The sequence below is a fragment of the Palaemon carinicauda genome, chromosome 12, assembly GCF_036898095.1.
Source record: "Palaemon carinicauda isolate YSFRI2023 chromosome 12, ASM3689809v2, whole genome shotgun sequence".
Classification (NCBI taxonomy): Eukaryota; Metazoa; Arthropoda; class Malacostraca; order Decapoda; family Palaemonidae; genus Palaemon; species Palaemon carinicauda.
The window spans coordinates 11,724,547-11,739,772 of NC_090736.1; the positions used below are offsets into that span (position 1 = coordinate 11,724,547).

The window sequence follows — 15,226 nt, forward strand, 5'->3', positions numbered from 1 at the left end:
GTTACCGCACCCGTTCCCGTAGACCCTAAATGGGTTATACTGCAGGACATGCAGTCTAAGCTTGCGTCCCTTATGGAAGACTACAATGCAGATAAGGTTTCCGTTGAGCCTAGCCGTTTATCTCATAGAGATCCTGGCCTTCAGCCACCCAAGCGTTCTGTTGTGCGTCCTGTTGACGTTGGTGTAGCCATCTCACGTCAAACGGTTGGGGTAGTACCACACTCGATGCGGTCTCGTGTGGATTTTCAGCCGCATGTGGACGTTAGGCAACTCGCTGATGCGCCTGGTGACGTTCAGGACGTTCGCCAACCATCGGAGTTGACTTGTTTTGACGCTGTGCGTCAACCTCCGCAAGCTAGAGTTGTTTTGACTGCGCAGCCTAGGCGGTCTAAGCAGTCTCGGGTGGACGCTGTGCGTCCTCACGCACCTGTTGTTGTTGACAGTTCCCAGACTGTCAAGCAGTTTCAGGACGCTGCGTCCTGCTCCGCCACTTATGCACCAGTGCGGGTGGACGCTGCGTGTCAAGCATTGCCAACCCCTTTGCTTGTTTCTCATCAGTTGTCAGATGAGGAACTTTCGGATGAGGACGTTGCTGACTCTGCCTGAGGATCATCCTTCAGATATTGATGAGCCTAGAGCAGTTCCGCCATCTATGGACTTTAAAAAAGTCATGCTCATTTTTAAAGAGTTGTTTCCTGAACACTTTGTCTCTGTGGCTCCTCGTTCGCCGCCGTCTGAGTTTGTTTTAGGTGTACCTGCTGACACGCCAGCCTTTACAAAACTCGTTCTCTCTCGCTCGTCCAAGAGAGCTTTACGGCTGTTAGGCGATTGGTTGGAAACCAAGAGGAGTTTAGGGAAGACGGCCTTTGCCTTCCCCCCCATCTAAACTCTCGTCTAGATCGAGCGTCTGGTATGCCACGGGAGAAGTTCTCGGCTTGGGAGTTCCTGCCTCTGCCCAGGGCGACTTCTCAAGTCTTGTAGACTCTCCCCGACGCCTAGCCATGAGACGCTCGAAGATTAGTTGGTCATCCTCAGACCTTGAGCATCTACTTAAAGGCATTTTTAGAGCGTTTGAAGTTTTCAACTTCCTTGACTGGTGTTTGGGAGCCTTGAGTAGGAAAATCTCATCGGCCGATAGAGATGTCTCCTTGCTCATTATGTCCTGCATGGATAAGGCCATCCGCGATGGATCCAATGAGCTCTCCTCTTCGTTTACTTCAGGAGTCCTAAAGAAGCGAGAGTCTCTGTGCTCTTTTCTGTCAGCAGGAGTGACGCCCTGTCAACGATCTGAGCTACTCTTTGCCCCTTTATCTAAGTTCTTGTTTCCTGAACTTTTGGTTAAGGACATAGCGTTGTCTCTAGTGCAGAAGGACACCCATGACTTGGTAGCGTCCTCTGCTCGCAAAGGGACCCCTTCGACTACCTTTGCTGCTAGACCTAGGATAGACACTCCAGCGTCCAGGTTTATTCCGCCCTTTCGTGGCAGAGCCCCCAGCAGGGGAAGTACTCGTGCCGAAGGAAAGAGAGGAAAGAGAAAAGGAGCCAAGTCCTCGCGTGGCAGAGTCTGACTGCCCGCAGCTTCAGACAGCAGTAGGTGCCAGACTCAAGAACTTCTGGCGAGCCTGGGAGAAGAGAGGCGCAGATCAACAGTCTGTGAGGTTGCTCAGAGAGGGGTACAAAATTCCATTTGTACACAAACCTCCTCTAGCGACTTCCCCCATCGATCTCTCTCCCAAGTACCGAGAGGAAGCAAAGAGGCAAGCCCTGAAACTTGAAGTGTCTCTTTTGCTAGAGAAGGGAGCGGTGGTCAAAGTCTCGGACCTTCAATCACCGGGGTTTTACAACCGTCTCTTCCTAGTACCGAAGAAGACAGGAGGTTGGAGACCGGTGCTAGACGTCAGTGCTCTGAACGTCTTTGTCACAAAGACAAAGTTCACAATGGAGACCACGAAGTCAGTCTTAGCAGCGGTCAGAAAGGGAGACTGGATGGTGTCTCTCGACCTAAGAGACGCATACTTCCACATCCCCATTCACTCAGATTCCCAACCTTTTCTGAGATTTGTGTTCGACAATGTGGTGTACCAGTTTCGGGCCCTGTGCTTTGGCCTAAGTCCTGCTCCTCTCGTGTTTACGAGGCTTATGAGGAATGTGGCAAAATTCCTCCATTTATCGGACATCCGAGCCTCCCTTTATTTGGACGACTGGCTTCTCAGAGCCTCTTCCAGTCATCGCTGTCTGAAGGATCTCAATTGGACTCTAGATCTGACCAAGGAATTGGGACTCCTAGTCAACTTGAAAAAGTCCCAGCTGATCCCATCCCAAACTATTCTGTATTTAGGGATGGAGATTCGCAGTCCAGTTTTTCGGGCTTTTCCGTCGGCCCCCAGAATAGATCAAGCCCTGCTCGTAATCCAAAGGATGTTGAAGAGAGAACGTTGCTCAGTCAGGAATTGGATGAGTCTAGTAGGAACTCTATCATCCCTGGAGCAGTTTGTCTCGCTAGGAAGGCTACACCTCTGACCTCTACAATTCCATCTAGCGTTTCACTGGAAAAAGGACAAGACGCTAGAGGCAGTCTCGATCCCGATTTCCGAAACAGTAAAGGCTTGCCTGAATTGGTGGAAAGACAATATCAGTCTAAGAGAGGGACTTCCTCTAGCAGTTCAGAAACCAAACCACGTTCTTTTCTCGGACGCATCGGATCTGGGTTGGGGTGCGACACTGGACGGTCGGGAATGCTCAGGTCTGTGGACCTCAAGTCAGAGGAGCATGCACATCAACGGCAAGGAGCTTTTGGCAGTACACCTGGCCTTGATGAGCTTCAAGGGTCTCCTTCGAGACAAAGTGGTGGAGATCAACTCGGACAACACCACAGCCTTGGCATACATTTCCAAGCAAGGAGGCACCCACTCCCTGACACTGTACGAGATCACAAGGGACCTGCTCATCTGTTCAAGAGATCGAGGCATCTCCCTGGTGACGAGATTTATCCAGGGCGACTTGAACGTTCTAGCAAATTGCCTCAGTCGGAGGGGTCAGGTAATTCCTACCGAATGGACCCTCCACAAGGACGTGTGCAAGAGGCTTTGGGCGACTTGGGGTCAACCCACAATAGACCTCTTTGCAACCTCGATGACCAAGAGGCTTCCAATCTATTGCTCTCCATTACCAGACCCAGCAGCAATACATATAGACACCTTTCTCCTAGATTGGTCTCACCTAGACCTATACGCATTCCCACCATTCAAGATTGTCAACAAGTTACTGCAGAAATTCGCCTCTCACGAAGGGACAAGGTTGACGTTAGTTGCTCCCCTCTGGCCCGCGAGAGAATGGTTCACCGAGGTACTTCGATGGCTGGTAGACTTTCCAAGAAGTCTTCCTCTAAGAGTAGACCTATTACGTCAGCCCCACGTAAAGAAGGTACACCAAAGCCTCCACGCTCTTCGTCTGACTGCCTTCAGACTATCGAAAGACTCTCTAGAGCTAGAGGCTTTTCGAAGGAGGCAGCCAGTGCGATTGCAAGAGCGAGGAGAGCTTCTACCATTAGAGTTTACCAATCTAAGTGGGAAATCTTCCGAGACTGGTGCAAGTCAGTATCTGTATCCTCGTCCAGTACCTTTGTAGCCCAAATAGCTGATTTTCTCTTATACCTGAGAAGAGTTCGCTCCCTTTCAGCTCCCACGATCAAGGGCTACAGGAGCATGTTGGCTTCGGTCTTCCGGCATAGAGGCTTAGATCTTTCCAACAACAAAGATCTACAAGATCTCCTTAAGTCTTTTGAGACCTCTAAGGAACGTCGTTTGGCTACTCCTGGATGGAACTTAGACGTGGTCCTAAGATTCCTCATGTCAGACAGGTTTGAGCCTTTACATTCAGCCTCCCTGAAGGATCTCACTCTTAAGACTCTTTTCCTGGTGTGCTTAGCCTCGGCTAAAAGAGTCAGTGAGCTTCATGCCTTCAGCAAGAACATCGGTTTTTCGACAGAAAAAGCCACTTGTTCCCTTCAACTTGGTTTCCTGGCCAAGAATGAACTGCCTTCTCGTCCTTGGCCTAAATCTTTTGATATTCCTAGCTTGTCAGAGATCGTAGGCAACGAACTAGAGAGAGTATTATGCCCCGTTAGAGCTCTTAAGTTCTATTTAACTCGTACTAAGCCTTTACGAGGTAAATCTGAAGCGTTATGGTGTTCGGTTAAGAAACCATCCTTACCTATGTCAAAGAATGCTTTGTCATATTTTATCAGACTTTTAATACGAGAAGCCCATTCCCACTTGAGTGAGGAAGACCGATCTTTGCTTAAGGTGAAGACGCACGAGATTAGAGCTATAGCAACTTCCGTGGCCTTCAAGCAAAATAGATCTCTGCAAAGTATCATGGACGCGACCTTTTGGAGAAGCAAGTCAGTGTTCGCGTCATTTTACTTAAAAGATGTCCAGACTCTTTACGAGGACTGCTACACACTGGGTTCATTTGTAGCAGCGAGTGCAGTAGTGGGTGAGGGTTCAACCACTACACTTCCCTAATTCCATATCCTTTTAATCTGTCTCTTGAAATGTTTTTAATATTGTTTTATGGGTTGTACGGAAGGCTAAGAAGCCTTTCGCATCCTGGTTGATTTGGCGGGTGGTCAAAGTCATTTCTTGAGAGCGCCCAGATTAGGGGTTTGATGAGGTCCTGTTGTATGGGTTGCAGCCCTTGATACTTCAGCTCCTGGGAGTCTGTCAGCATCATAAGAGGATCGCTGGGCTCCGTGAGGAAGACAGACTTACAAGGCAGAGTAATCGTCTAAGTCAACTTCCTTACCAGGTACCTATATATTTTGGTTTTGTTATATTGATAACTGTCAAAATGAAAAAACTCTTAGCTTATACGCTGTAAACATAATTAACTCTGGTCTCTACCCACCTCCTTGGGTGTGAATCAGCTATTATATATTCACCGGCAAGTTAAATATTTAAAAATGATATTTTAATTATAAAATAAATTTTTGAATATACTTACCCGGTGAATATATAAATTAAATGACCCTCCCTTCCTCCCCAATAGAGACGCAGCGGGACGAGAAGAATTGAAGGTTTTGTTTACATACAAGAGTGGTATCTGGCCGACAGTTGGCGCTGGTGGGCACACCCGCAACCTTCATAGCGATCGCTCGCGAGTTTTTTGAGTGTGTTTTCTGTCGAGCCGCAGAGTTGCAGCTATTATATATTCACCGGGTAAGTATATTCAAAAATTTATTTTATAATTAAAATATCATTTTTCAAATTTATATCTTGGTGAATAATTTTGAATTTTCGAGTGTTTTATTTTTTTTTCAGGGAGAATGCCCTGAGGAAATCTTGAACGATAAAGATTATATAGAACTGTTAGCTGAAGCCTTCTGGATGTACAATGAAAAATTAGATAAATTTTTTAACAAGCATGGCCGTGCATACTCAGAGGCTGCGGTAAGGAATTTTTTCATCTTTGTCAGGGGAGTAATTTACGTTATTTAAAGCTATAATCTTTTAAGATAAATAGTTCATCTTTCATGCAACTGGAAAGCTATACAGTAACCTATTGATTAGGCTAATGGTGTATACATTGCTGAACTGGTTATGAAGTTTTAGATTTAGTTTATTAGGTATGTAGTGACATATATTTAAATACAGGCAAAATTAGATGTCTGATATAAGTTATATGGTATGTAAAAGCGAAGATATATGTGTAGGGGGTGTTTAAAATATGTGACAAGAGGAAAAGAGTTTTTGTTTAATGAATAAGAAATAAGCATTAAGATCTTTATAATACAATCTTTTGAATGTAATGGTCATTGATGTTCATCTCTTTATAATTATATTTAGTAATCTGACAAAGAATCCCAGTCAAGTTATCAAACCATAAGTATGCTTGCACTGTGTTAAAAAATCAAGTTTTTAAAACATGAAACTTCCATATACGGTCAGGCCTCTGTCATCATAGTTTTGATTCTATATGGACCATCCAGGTGTGAATTCATTTAGGATTGCTGCACATTGCACACCGTTTTTGTTCTCTGCTTCTTCTCTTTCCTTTTCACCTCTCCTATTGTACAGTACAGTGATGCCTCAGGATACGAAATTAATCCGTTCAGGATGCGGTTTCGTATCCTGATATTTTCGTATCCTGAGTCGTGTTTTACATGTAAATAGCCTAATCCGTTCCAATCTTCATAAAAAGTCACCCTTTCTTTCATAAACACGCTAAACTGTAGTAATAAACATGCAATGCAGCCATTTCTATCATTCAATAATTAACACAACTGTTAAAAACAGCCTAATCCATTCCAGAAACCACTATGAGATTATTCAATAATGTAGTTATAGCCAGGTTATCCCCCCCAAGCCCAAAGAAAACGGTCCGTTTTCTTTACTACTGTATAAAACTTACGGTACTGTATGTACGTAAAGCATTTAGATCAGTGAAGGTGTATTGTTACCTATACGTACACCTAAATTAATGATTGATACCTGTACACTCTGAAAAAAGGTTACAGTTAATTAGTGTAACAAAAAAGTTGAAACTTACCTTTTGATTGAGACGATGTCCAATAGCGAAGTCGCGGCAGAGGAGGATGGCATAAGGCAGAAAACGTAACAAGTGACAGACTACTTACAGTAATTTACACACTTAACACATCAACACTTAAACTTTACGAAATTAAAAAAATGGAAGAAATAATTAACGCTTAACATTACGTATGGAAAACTATAAAATGAAAGAAAAAATTACTTTAACACTTAACGGTAACATAAAACTTAAAATTGAATTTTTTTTTTTTTTGCTTTTTTATAACTTTACGTTTTTCTTATTTTCTAAATCTCTTCTACTTCTTCATCACTTTCTTTTTTCTGTTTCTTTTCTTTACTTTTACCTTCTAATTCTTCATCCCTTCCTCTTTTCTGTTTGTTTTCTTCACTTTCACCTTCGTCTTGGCCTACTAATACCGCTGGCCTCTTTAATAAGAAACTATCCATTGAAGCTTGTTTCTGCCTACTTTTCAACACATTTCTAAAATGCGTTAGGCAAACGTAATATAAAACACTACGTAACAAGTGACAGACTACGTACAGTAATTTACACACTTAACACATTAACACTTAAACTTTAAGAAATAAAAAAATGGAAGAAATAATTAACACTTAACATTACCTATGGAAAACTATAAAATGAAAGAAAAAATTACTTTAACACTTAACGGTAACATAAAACTTAAAATTGAATTTTTTTTTTTTTTTGCTTTTTTATAACTTTACGTTTTTCTTATTTTCTAAATCTCTTCTACTTCTTCATCACTTTCTTTTTTCTGTTTCTTTTCTTTACTTTCACCTTCTAATTCTTCATCCCTTCCTCTTTTCTGTTTGTTTTCTTCACTTTCACCTTCGTCTTGGCCTACTAATACCGCTGGCCTCTTTAATAAGAAACTCCATTGAAGCTTGTTTCTGCCTACTTTTCAACACATTTCTAAAATGCATTAGGCAAACGTAATATAAAACACTACGTAACGTTATATACAGTCTATGTATAGTAAACACTAATACAGTACAGTGCACAGTAACGAATGTTTATTAACGATAACCCGTGGCGTACGAATGTACTGTATATTAACACTAAGTCAAACAAGCGAAAGCACACAATGTCTGTTAACGATACCGCGGTCGGAACGAAAAGAGAGAGAGAGAGGTGAACGCCCGTGCGTAGGCAAGCTGGGATAGTTGCCGACCAATAGGAAAGCAGGATCTTATGGCGTCAGCTAGCGTCTAAGTAGGGAGATAACCAATGGGTGAGTGGGAGGCTGTAAATGAGTCTACCCAAGTTCAAAGTCAGGCGGCGCGCGCTTTTTAAAATTACTCTCAGCGAAGAGTTGGGATCTCGTAAGGTTTTCGTATCCTGAAATTTTATCCGTATCCTGGGGCATAAAAATCTTCGAATCACTTTTCGCATCCTGAATTTTTCGTAAGTAGAAACTTTCGTATCCAGAGGTATCACTGTATACTGTATATTGCTATTGTAATAATATGCTACTATTGTATGGTATACTGTATATTGCTCTTGTAATAATATGCTACTATTGTATGGTATACAGTACTGTATATTGCTCTTGTAATAATATGCTACTATTGTATGGTATACTGTATATTGCACTTGTAATAATATGCTACTATTGTATGGTATACTGTATATTGCTATTGTAATAATATGTTGCTATTGTATGGTATACTGTATATTGCTCTTGTAATAATATGCTACTAGCCAGTATAGCATTAATGATAACATTAGTGATTATAATAGTAAGACTAATGAAAACGAAATAAATATACACAATGACTTTATAGCTACTACATCTAAACAATTTGGTGATAAACCCTTTGCATAGAAATTCTAACAAAGAAAAATTATTAAAGGAGCTACATACACACAATATGGTTATGTAATATTTGACATGTAATATTTTAAAATTTTGAAACTAGATTGTTGTTATTCAGTTATTGTATGCTTTCACTAATTTTCTTTTAGAAGAATTGTTATTTCAAGAAAGAAAGAAAATGAAATTAGAATTTATATACAATTATTGATAATCAGTAACTTCCTTTTGTTTCCACACAAATACAAACCATCGTCCTTTACGTAGCGAGTATTTTTTCAGCTTGAGCTCAACAGCTGTTAAATCATTAATACAAGTAGTTAAGTGACAAGTGGTAGCACAGGGTAGGAGGCCTGCTCCCTTACCTGTCAAAATCTCTTCACTTTGTTTTCGGCCGCATTAAGTACCGACATACTGATTTGCCCTTTAGTGAATTATTCATCTCATTTTTTGTTCTGGATGTGAATGCTGGCTTTTTATTGCTAATGTAATGCAACGCCTCCGCTGGATAGGACACGTGCATAGGATGGATCCATCTAGGCTCCCAAAGAAAATATTCTACGGAGAACTGACCCAGGGCACCAGACCACGAGGAGCCCCGAAAATGCGCTATAAAGATCAACTAAAGCGCACCCTGGCTCTAACTGACATCGATCCTTCCTCATGGGAAGAAACAGCCAGGGACAGGAAAACCTGGAGGAGTACAGTACACCATGGCACCGTGGACTTCGAGGAGAGGAGGAGACAAAATGAGGAGGCTAGGAGGAGAAGAAGGAGAGAGCGATTAGAACAGCCCCGCCCACCACCTACCCTCCCTTGTGAACACTGTCCGCGACTCTTCCACCACAGACTAGGACTTAACAGCCACATCAGGCATAAGCACCCACCCCACAGATAGGAGGCTGATGGCTAACGACAGAACCCAATACTCGGACACGAGTGGGCGCCGACGAATGCAAGGCACTCGATCATAGGAGGATGTACTTTACAACCAGTTTTTTAAACCAGTTGTACATTGCACTCTCTCTGCTCTTCGGAGGGGCGTGATTGGTCGCAATTGTCCCTGTGTGCCAAGTATATGTCGTGGCCTCCTTTGTGGTGTTAGGAGGATACTTTGATGTAGAAGGAGAGAGGTTTGCATCTTCCTTCTGCTCGTCTTGGCTCAATCCCCAGGGAGTTTGTGTCAGGAACAAGGAGCCCTCTGGCCTACATTGGTAGGCTTGCAAGTTCTGGTGGTGTCTGAGGTTCCTTCTGTGTTCGCCACTCCCCATCAGAGGTTGGAGGCTCTTCTCTGTGCCACTGCTGACATTGGTTGTGACCTAAGGAAGGTTTTGACTTTCTTAGGTCTTTCAGATAGGTTCCCCAGTGCCAGTGTCTCCCTTGCTGATGTCAGTGGTGGAAGGTGTGGTCAGCATGTCCCCAGTTTCAATGTCTCTTGTGATGTCTGCAATGGTTCCCCCTCCCTGGGGCCAAAAGGACATGTTTCACATGCACCTCCATTGACCCGGTCACCCCTACACCCCCCTTTCCCTGTGTTTTGCCCAAACCCCAGTGCCTGGGGGTTCTGAGGCTTTCAATCCCCTGTAAGTGTGACTATCCCTCCCCTTGATAGTGTTCCCCAGTGTTGTGGTTCCTGTTTGAGCAACTTCTATGGTTCTTTCCTTGGGGAAATGTCTTTGGCTGGGTTTCTCAGACTGCGACTCATCTGCTTGCAGAGCCTGAAAGAAGGGTTGGAAGGAGGTAGAAACATATGCATTCTCCCTTCTTGGACTCTTCTTCCCCATTGTCCTCTTCATCTTTTGATTCTGTTCACATCTTCTAAGATGAAGAAGCAGAAGTAAAGGAAGTCCTGTCTGCCATAGTCGTAGAAAATGGCTTCTTTTGACATTTCCTCACTTAGAAGGGGTGAAAAGCACCCGTGTGGCTTCCGACCCTTTGTAGAGGGAACCACAGCCAAGTGTTTTGGTTCTCCAGGGCCAATTCACAGAGCCCCATTAGACCAAGCTCGGATCATAAGCTAACCTGATAGCCAAATAGGATTAATGTTAAGGCTCCATGTTTAGACCCCCCAGTGCTGATGCTTAGGGTCAAGGCCGCGACTCTTGAGTCGCGGCTTCAACTTATGTCCCATGCTACTTCAGTAGCCAAGTGAGACAGGTGTTACTGCCCTGTGTTTCTAACCCCCGGGTCTGTTGCCATGATTCCATGTCATGGTTTCGGGCCTCAGCCGCAGGACTTGTGTCCCAGACTAGCCCAGTAGTCCCTGCATATTATCCCACTGGTGCCAAGGAACGGGGCTGGTTGCCAAAATGGACTCAGGTTCCCCACTTACTCGGGTGGCACAGAGCTGGAGAGCCTTGACCCAGTGTTATGATGTCTATCTAAAACTCTCCACTGGCCAAGCCTGCTCATAAATAAATACAAGTTGAATTCATCTTTTTTTTCTAGGTAGTTGAGGGTTCTGTAACTTTAAGAGTAAGATTCAAGGAAACTTTTATATGAGCCTTACAGGGAGCAGGGCATTTCACCAGTCTGAAACAAAACTAGAATAAATTTGCTAGGTTATTAAAAGATGGAATGAGAGCAAACAACCTAAATATACAAAACATAAATTAAAATCAATTTTTTCATACAAGCTTTATTGTATTCCCCTCACTAGCCCCTCAACCCATCTAGAAACTATCTCACGACTAGCAACAACGCCCTTTATCACAACTATACAATTCAAATACATCTTGCATTGTTTTAACATGACAATACATGGGTAAACCTTCACATTATTGCATTTCAGTATGCATTACTGTGTTAAAAAATAATACAGTATTTTAAGATGACAATAAATAGGTAAACTTTCACATCAGTGCATTACAGTATACATTACTGTTTTACAAAAGAAATACAGTGGAAGAATGGGATGATAAATTAAAAGTAACCAAGTATTTACATAAAAAAAAGAAATTAGATTTATCCTCCCAGGCATCAGAATACAAATTACATACATAGGCAAATATAGGAAATAAAATCATCATACAGTACTCAACTCAGGTATGTACTCAATTCTAGATGTGATGGATACAGTTCATTCCATAATTCCACTAATAGAGTTTTTTCCTCACATAACCTGAAACTTGTCATCGGCCTTCAACTATCCCAGTTAGAGAATTAAAAAGAATTAATTGATGATTGATATACTAAAAAACAATTTTTAATGAGGAGAAAACTTTGGTACTTATTTAACTGCAAGATTTATAGATCTGCCGAGTCTCAAAATTCCGTCTTGACACATGCTGGAATTCCGCAATTTGCTGGTGAGCAATATTGATCCCCCTCATCACTGGAGATGGGGTAAGGTGGCAGTTGCTTCAGATAACCTCACACAAGAGCTGGTACTTGCCGATTAACGACGCTCTCTGGTGTAGACTAGACAGAATCCGTAGAAATCCAGAGAACTCAGGTTTAGACTAGAGACAGAATCCGGAGAACTCAGGTTGTAGCTTTGTTCAAGAAAGCCCAAACATAGCTGTCACATCCCCATTAGGTAAACTTGACTGCGCCACTTCAGCCTTGAGCTCTGACTTGCGTTTCAAGCTTCCATCGGAATGAGGGAAAAGGTTAGAATTATTAGGAAGCTCAACAGTGGAAAACAACAACTCCCTATCCGCAGTTTTCATCTGATTCAAAGTGAGACGAGGTCTCTACTCCATAACTCGAGGTTGAACTAGAGGCAAGTCAAGAACTAGACCTTTGGACCTAGTCCAAGGGTAACTAAATCTGCATGAAATGGAACTCAGGTAACAGTCAGTCGTCAAAATCAGGTGGTATAAAACCAGTGAAGTCATGATTGGGATGAGCGGACAGTGCAAGGTCAGAAACAGGGTTTTTTTCATTAGCAGGCCCGGACAAGTCTTGGGTGGAACTCTTGGAATCAAAAGAAATTTGTTCCAACAGCAAAATGCTGGATTCTTCCCTGAATTCCAAACTCCCTGGGGGGATGAATAACGTCTTCCTCCTGGAAAGAGACGGCTAAGAAGCGAGGTGCTGGAACTTCAGGCACAGGGAAGTCAACCACCTATTCATTAGACAAAATTGGAGTGTCGCAGATTTCAGTGGAACTGTCGTCCCAGAGTTGTAACATCATGCGATCCCGAACTATTTCCGGCTTTAGTACAGGGGTTTTATCAAAATCTTCAGATGGATATAACCAAGTATTCAGTGTTCTCTTTCTCTCATAAGTCTTGGATGACATAAGGGCTTGTTATGGTCTCGAGGCGAAAGATATTATGCGACTACAGCAGCCACAACATATAAATTACTATCACTACTGGAGTCAGATTTATATGAGATATCAGATGAATTTGGACTAGTAACAACAAGTTCTGAACTATCCTGATTCTTGGTTACTGGATCAGGACCCTTTGGATATCAGAAAAAGTGCCTCCTGATATAGGCTTGAAGCTCTACCCTTGCTTTTAGCAGGATGTGGTGAGCCCTTGCCAGCTCACCATTAGTCAGTATTCTCAGCTCATAGGTGATCTTATTCTCGTGTACCTTAGTAACATGGAATACTATCTCAAGCCTAGGGATCTTGTTCATCAGAAGGTGCGCCAACAGGTGCACCTTCTTAAGAATCAGATAATCCTTCCTTAACAGTTTGTACCAGGGGTGCCCATGGGTCTCTTGTTTCTGCTGAAAGCACTGAGAGGCTGTCAGTATCGTGAGCACCCTTCAGTATATTCTCAGCTGGAGTACAATCAGTCTCAGTGTGGTGGGAATGGTTGTAGCTGAGAACTGATAGGGATAAGTGCCAGTTCCATTTCTGAGATTCCCTGAAAATTACCCTCGGTAAGTAGCAATAGTACAGTTTATGTGCTCCACTGCATCATTACTAGAGGGCTTATACATTCTTTTCCTATGTTCAACATTGTACCGTTCCAACAACTCGGTAAATTGCAGGAAAATAAACTCGGTGCCGTTATTAGTCAATATCAGGACTAGAAAACGCAAAATAACCGGAAAAACTTCAAGCGCTTGGCATATTATACTACCGCTCATTTCTTATGGGTACTGCCAGCACTCACTTGGAATAATAATCAACTACCATCAGACACCTAATAAAACCAGTACTGGGTATTGGGAAACACAAGATACATAACAACCAATTCAAAAGGAGAGGCGGTCACTATTTTCAAGTTTGGCAGGGCAATGACTTATCTAGAAACATTACAAGTCTGACATTCCTATCACGTTGGCACATATCCCTGATTACACTAATCAACAATTTATGCAAGATGAATCAACAGAGCATCGCATTCATTTTACCTATTCCTCAGTGAGCATTTTGCAGGTGTGTCTCTTCAACAAGGTCAGTCTGGACATTGAAGGTGACTACAGGGACTAGAGCCATCTGGCGATTATTTCACTAGTAGACCATGGTACACTTCAAGGTCAGACCAACATTTATAAGAGTCAATACTGTTAGTCCTCTTCTTGACAGTGGTCTCAGTAGTGGACAGTGAGACTGAGATCACCTTGGGAGCCTGAAGAACAGCAGTGTTGTCATATACCAACTGTTCTCAAGGTGAGTCCAGGATCAGGTAGGCTACATCGAGCAGATTTCTGCCAAAGATAAAACAAAAGTTAATATCTCTAGTAGGTACTACTGCATAGCTAAATAGTGTAGCATGAGTTTCCTTTCGGAAGGACACTACCTCTAACTTGACGTAGCTTAGAATGCTGGTGCAGGCACTAGCCCTCTAACTGTTCTGTTCTTGTGATAGTCCCTGGTACTCTATGCCAAGCTGGCTCAGTACAGTATCACTGACAAGGCAAACCTGATCTATATAAACAAAGGCACAATACAAGGTGTCCTGTAATGTTACTAGACCTACTGCCGAGTGTTGAGACACATGCTTGCAACTGGATTGTCGACATATTTTTTTCAGTCCTGTATTGGATTATGAGACAGTCCTCTAGTACCTCATGATCATCAGTGACTGAGTCCTTAGCATCAGGTATATGAGGTTTCACTATTGTCTTATGCCCCAGATTTACATCAGTTGGTGGAACATATGTACAGAGCTCTAGCAGAGAGTTAAACTGCACTCCAGAAAGACACTGAAGATGCACACACTGAAGCTCAGTCACTGATGGGTCACAATAAACTACCAGACAAGAGGGATCAAAATGGACCCAGTTTTGTAGGTTAAATAGCTTTGAACTGCCAATAACAACTCAAAAACTGGAACAGTACCAGGAGACCATATAGCCTTGATCTGTTTCCTGCTGATCTTGTCCAGTTTGAAGCCTAGTCGACCGGCGTCTTTCAGAAACTGCTGAACTAAGGCCTCCTAGAGCTTGGCTCCCTTCAGCTGAAAGTCGGGTGAGACAACTGACCCTTCCGTGTAGCAATTCATGACTACTTCCAAAGATTCTATTAGAGAATCTGGACCACCTCAAACCTCCTTATACAGTACAGTGTCAGTCCAGTAGGCAACTTGGGAGTTTTAGATTCAGTAACGGTCATGCAGTTAGTTCACGTGAGTAATTTGGGTATCCAGTCTGCTGGGACATACTGAACACCTGTACAGTATTTAACAACAAAGTTAAATTCAGACAAGTCATCAAGTGTCTATGCTAGATGACTGTCAAACATCTTCATGTCTTGAAGAGTCAGGGAATAATGATCACAATGAATAACAAACAACTGGCTATAGAGGAAAGCCTTAAAGGTTTTCACAACCCCTCGTAGAGTGGCCAACTCATGCTCTATGGTGTAGTAATGAGTCTCTCAGCCAAGGAACGTTATAGAGTCATAGGCTATCACCTGACACTCCCCTGGAT

At 42.7% G+C, this 15,226-nt stretch overlaps 1 protein-coding gene across 5 annotated transcripts in view; it reads left to right on the forward strand.

Moving 5' to 3' along the window:
- LOC137651222 (uncharacterized) overlaps nt 1–15,226 on the forward strand; it is a 171,221-nt gene that overhangs the window by 146,744 nt on the left and 9,251 nt on the right. For all 5 annotated transcript variants that reach the window (XM_068384418.1, XM_068384419.1, XM_068384417.1 and 2 more), the window contains one exon: nt 5,322–5,450. In XM_068384418.1, the coding sequence (XP_068240519.1) occupies nt 5,322–5,450 (129 nt within the window). The remainder of the gene's footprint in view (nt 1–5,321; nt 5,451–15,226) is intronic.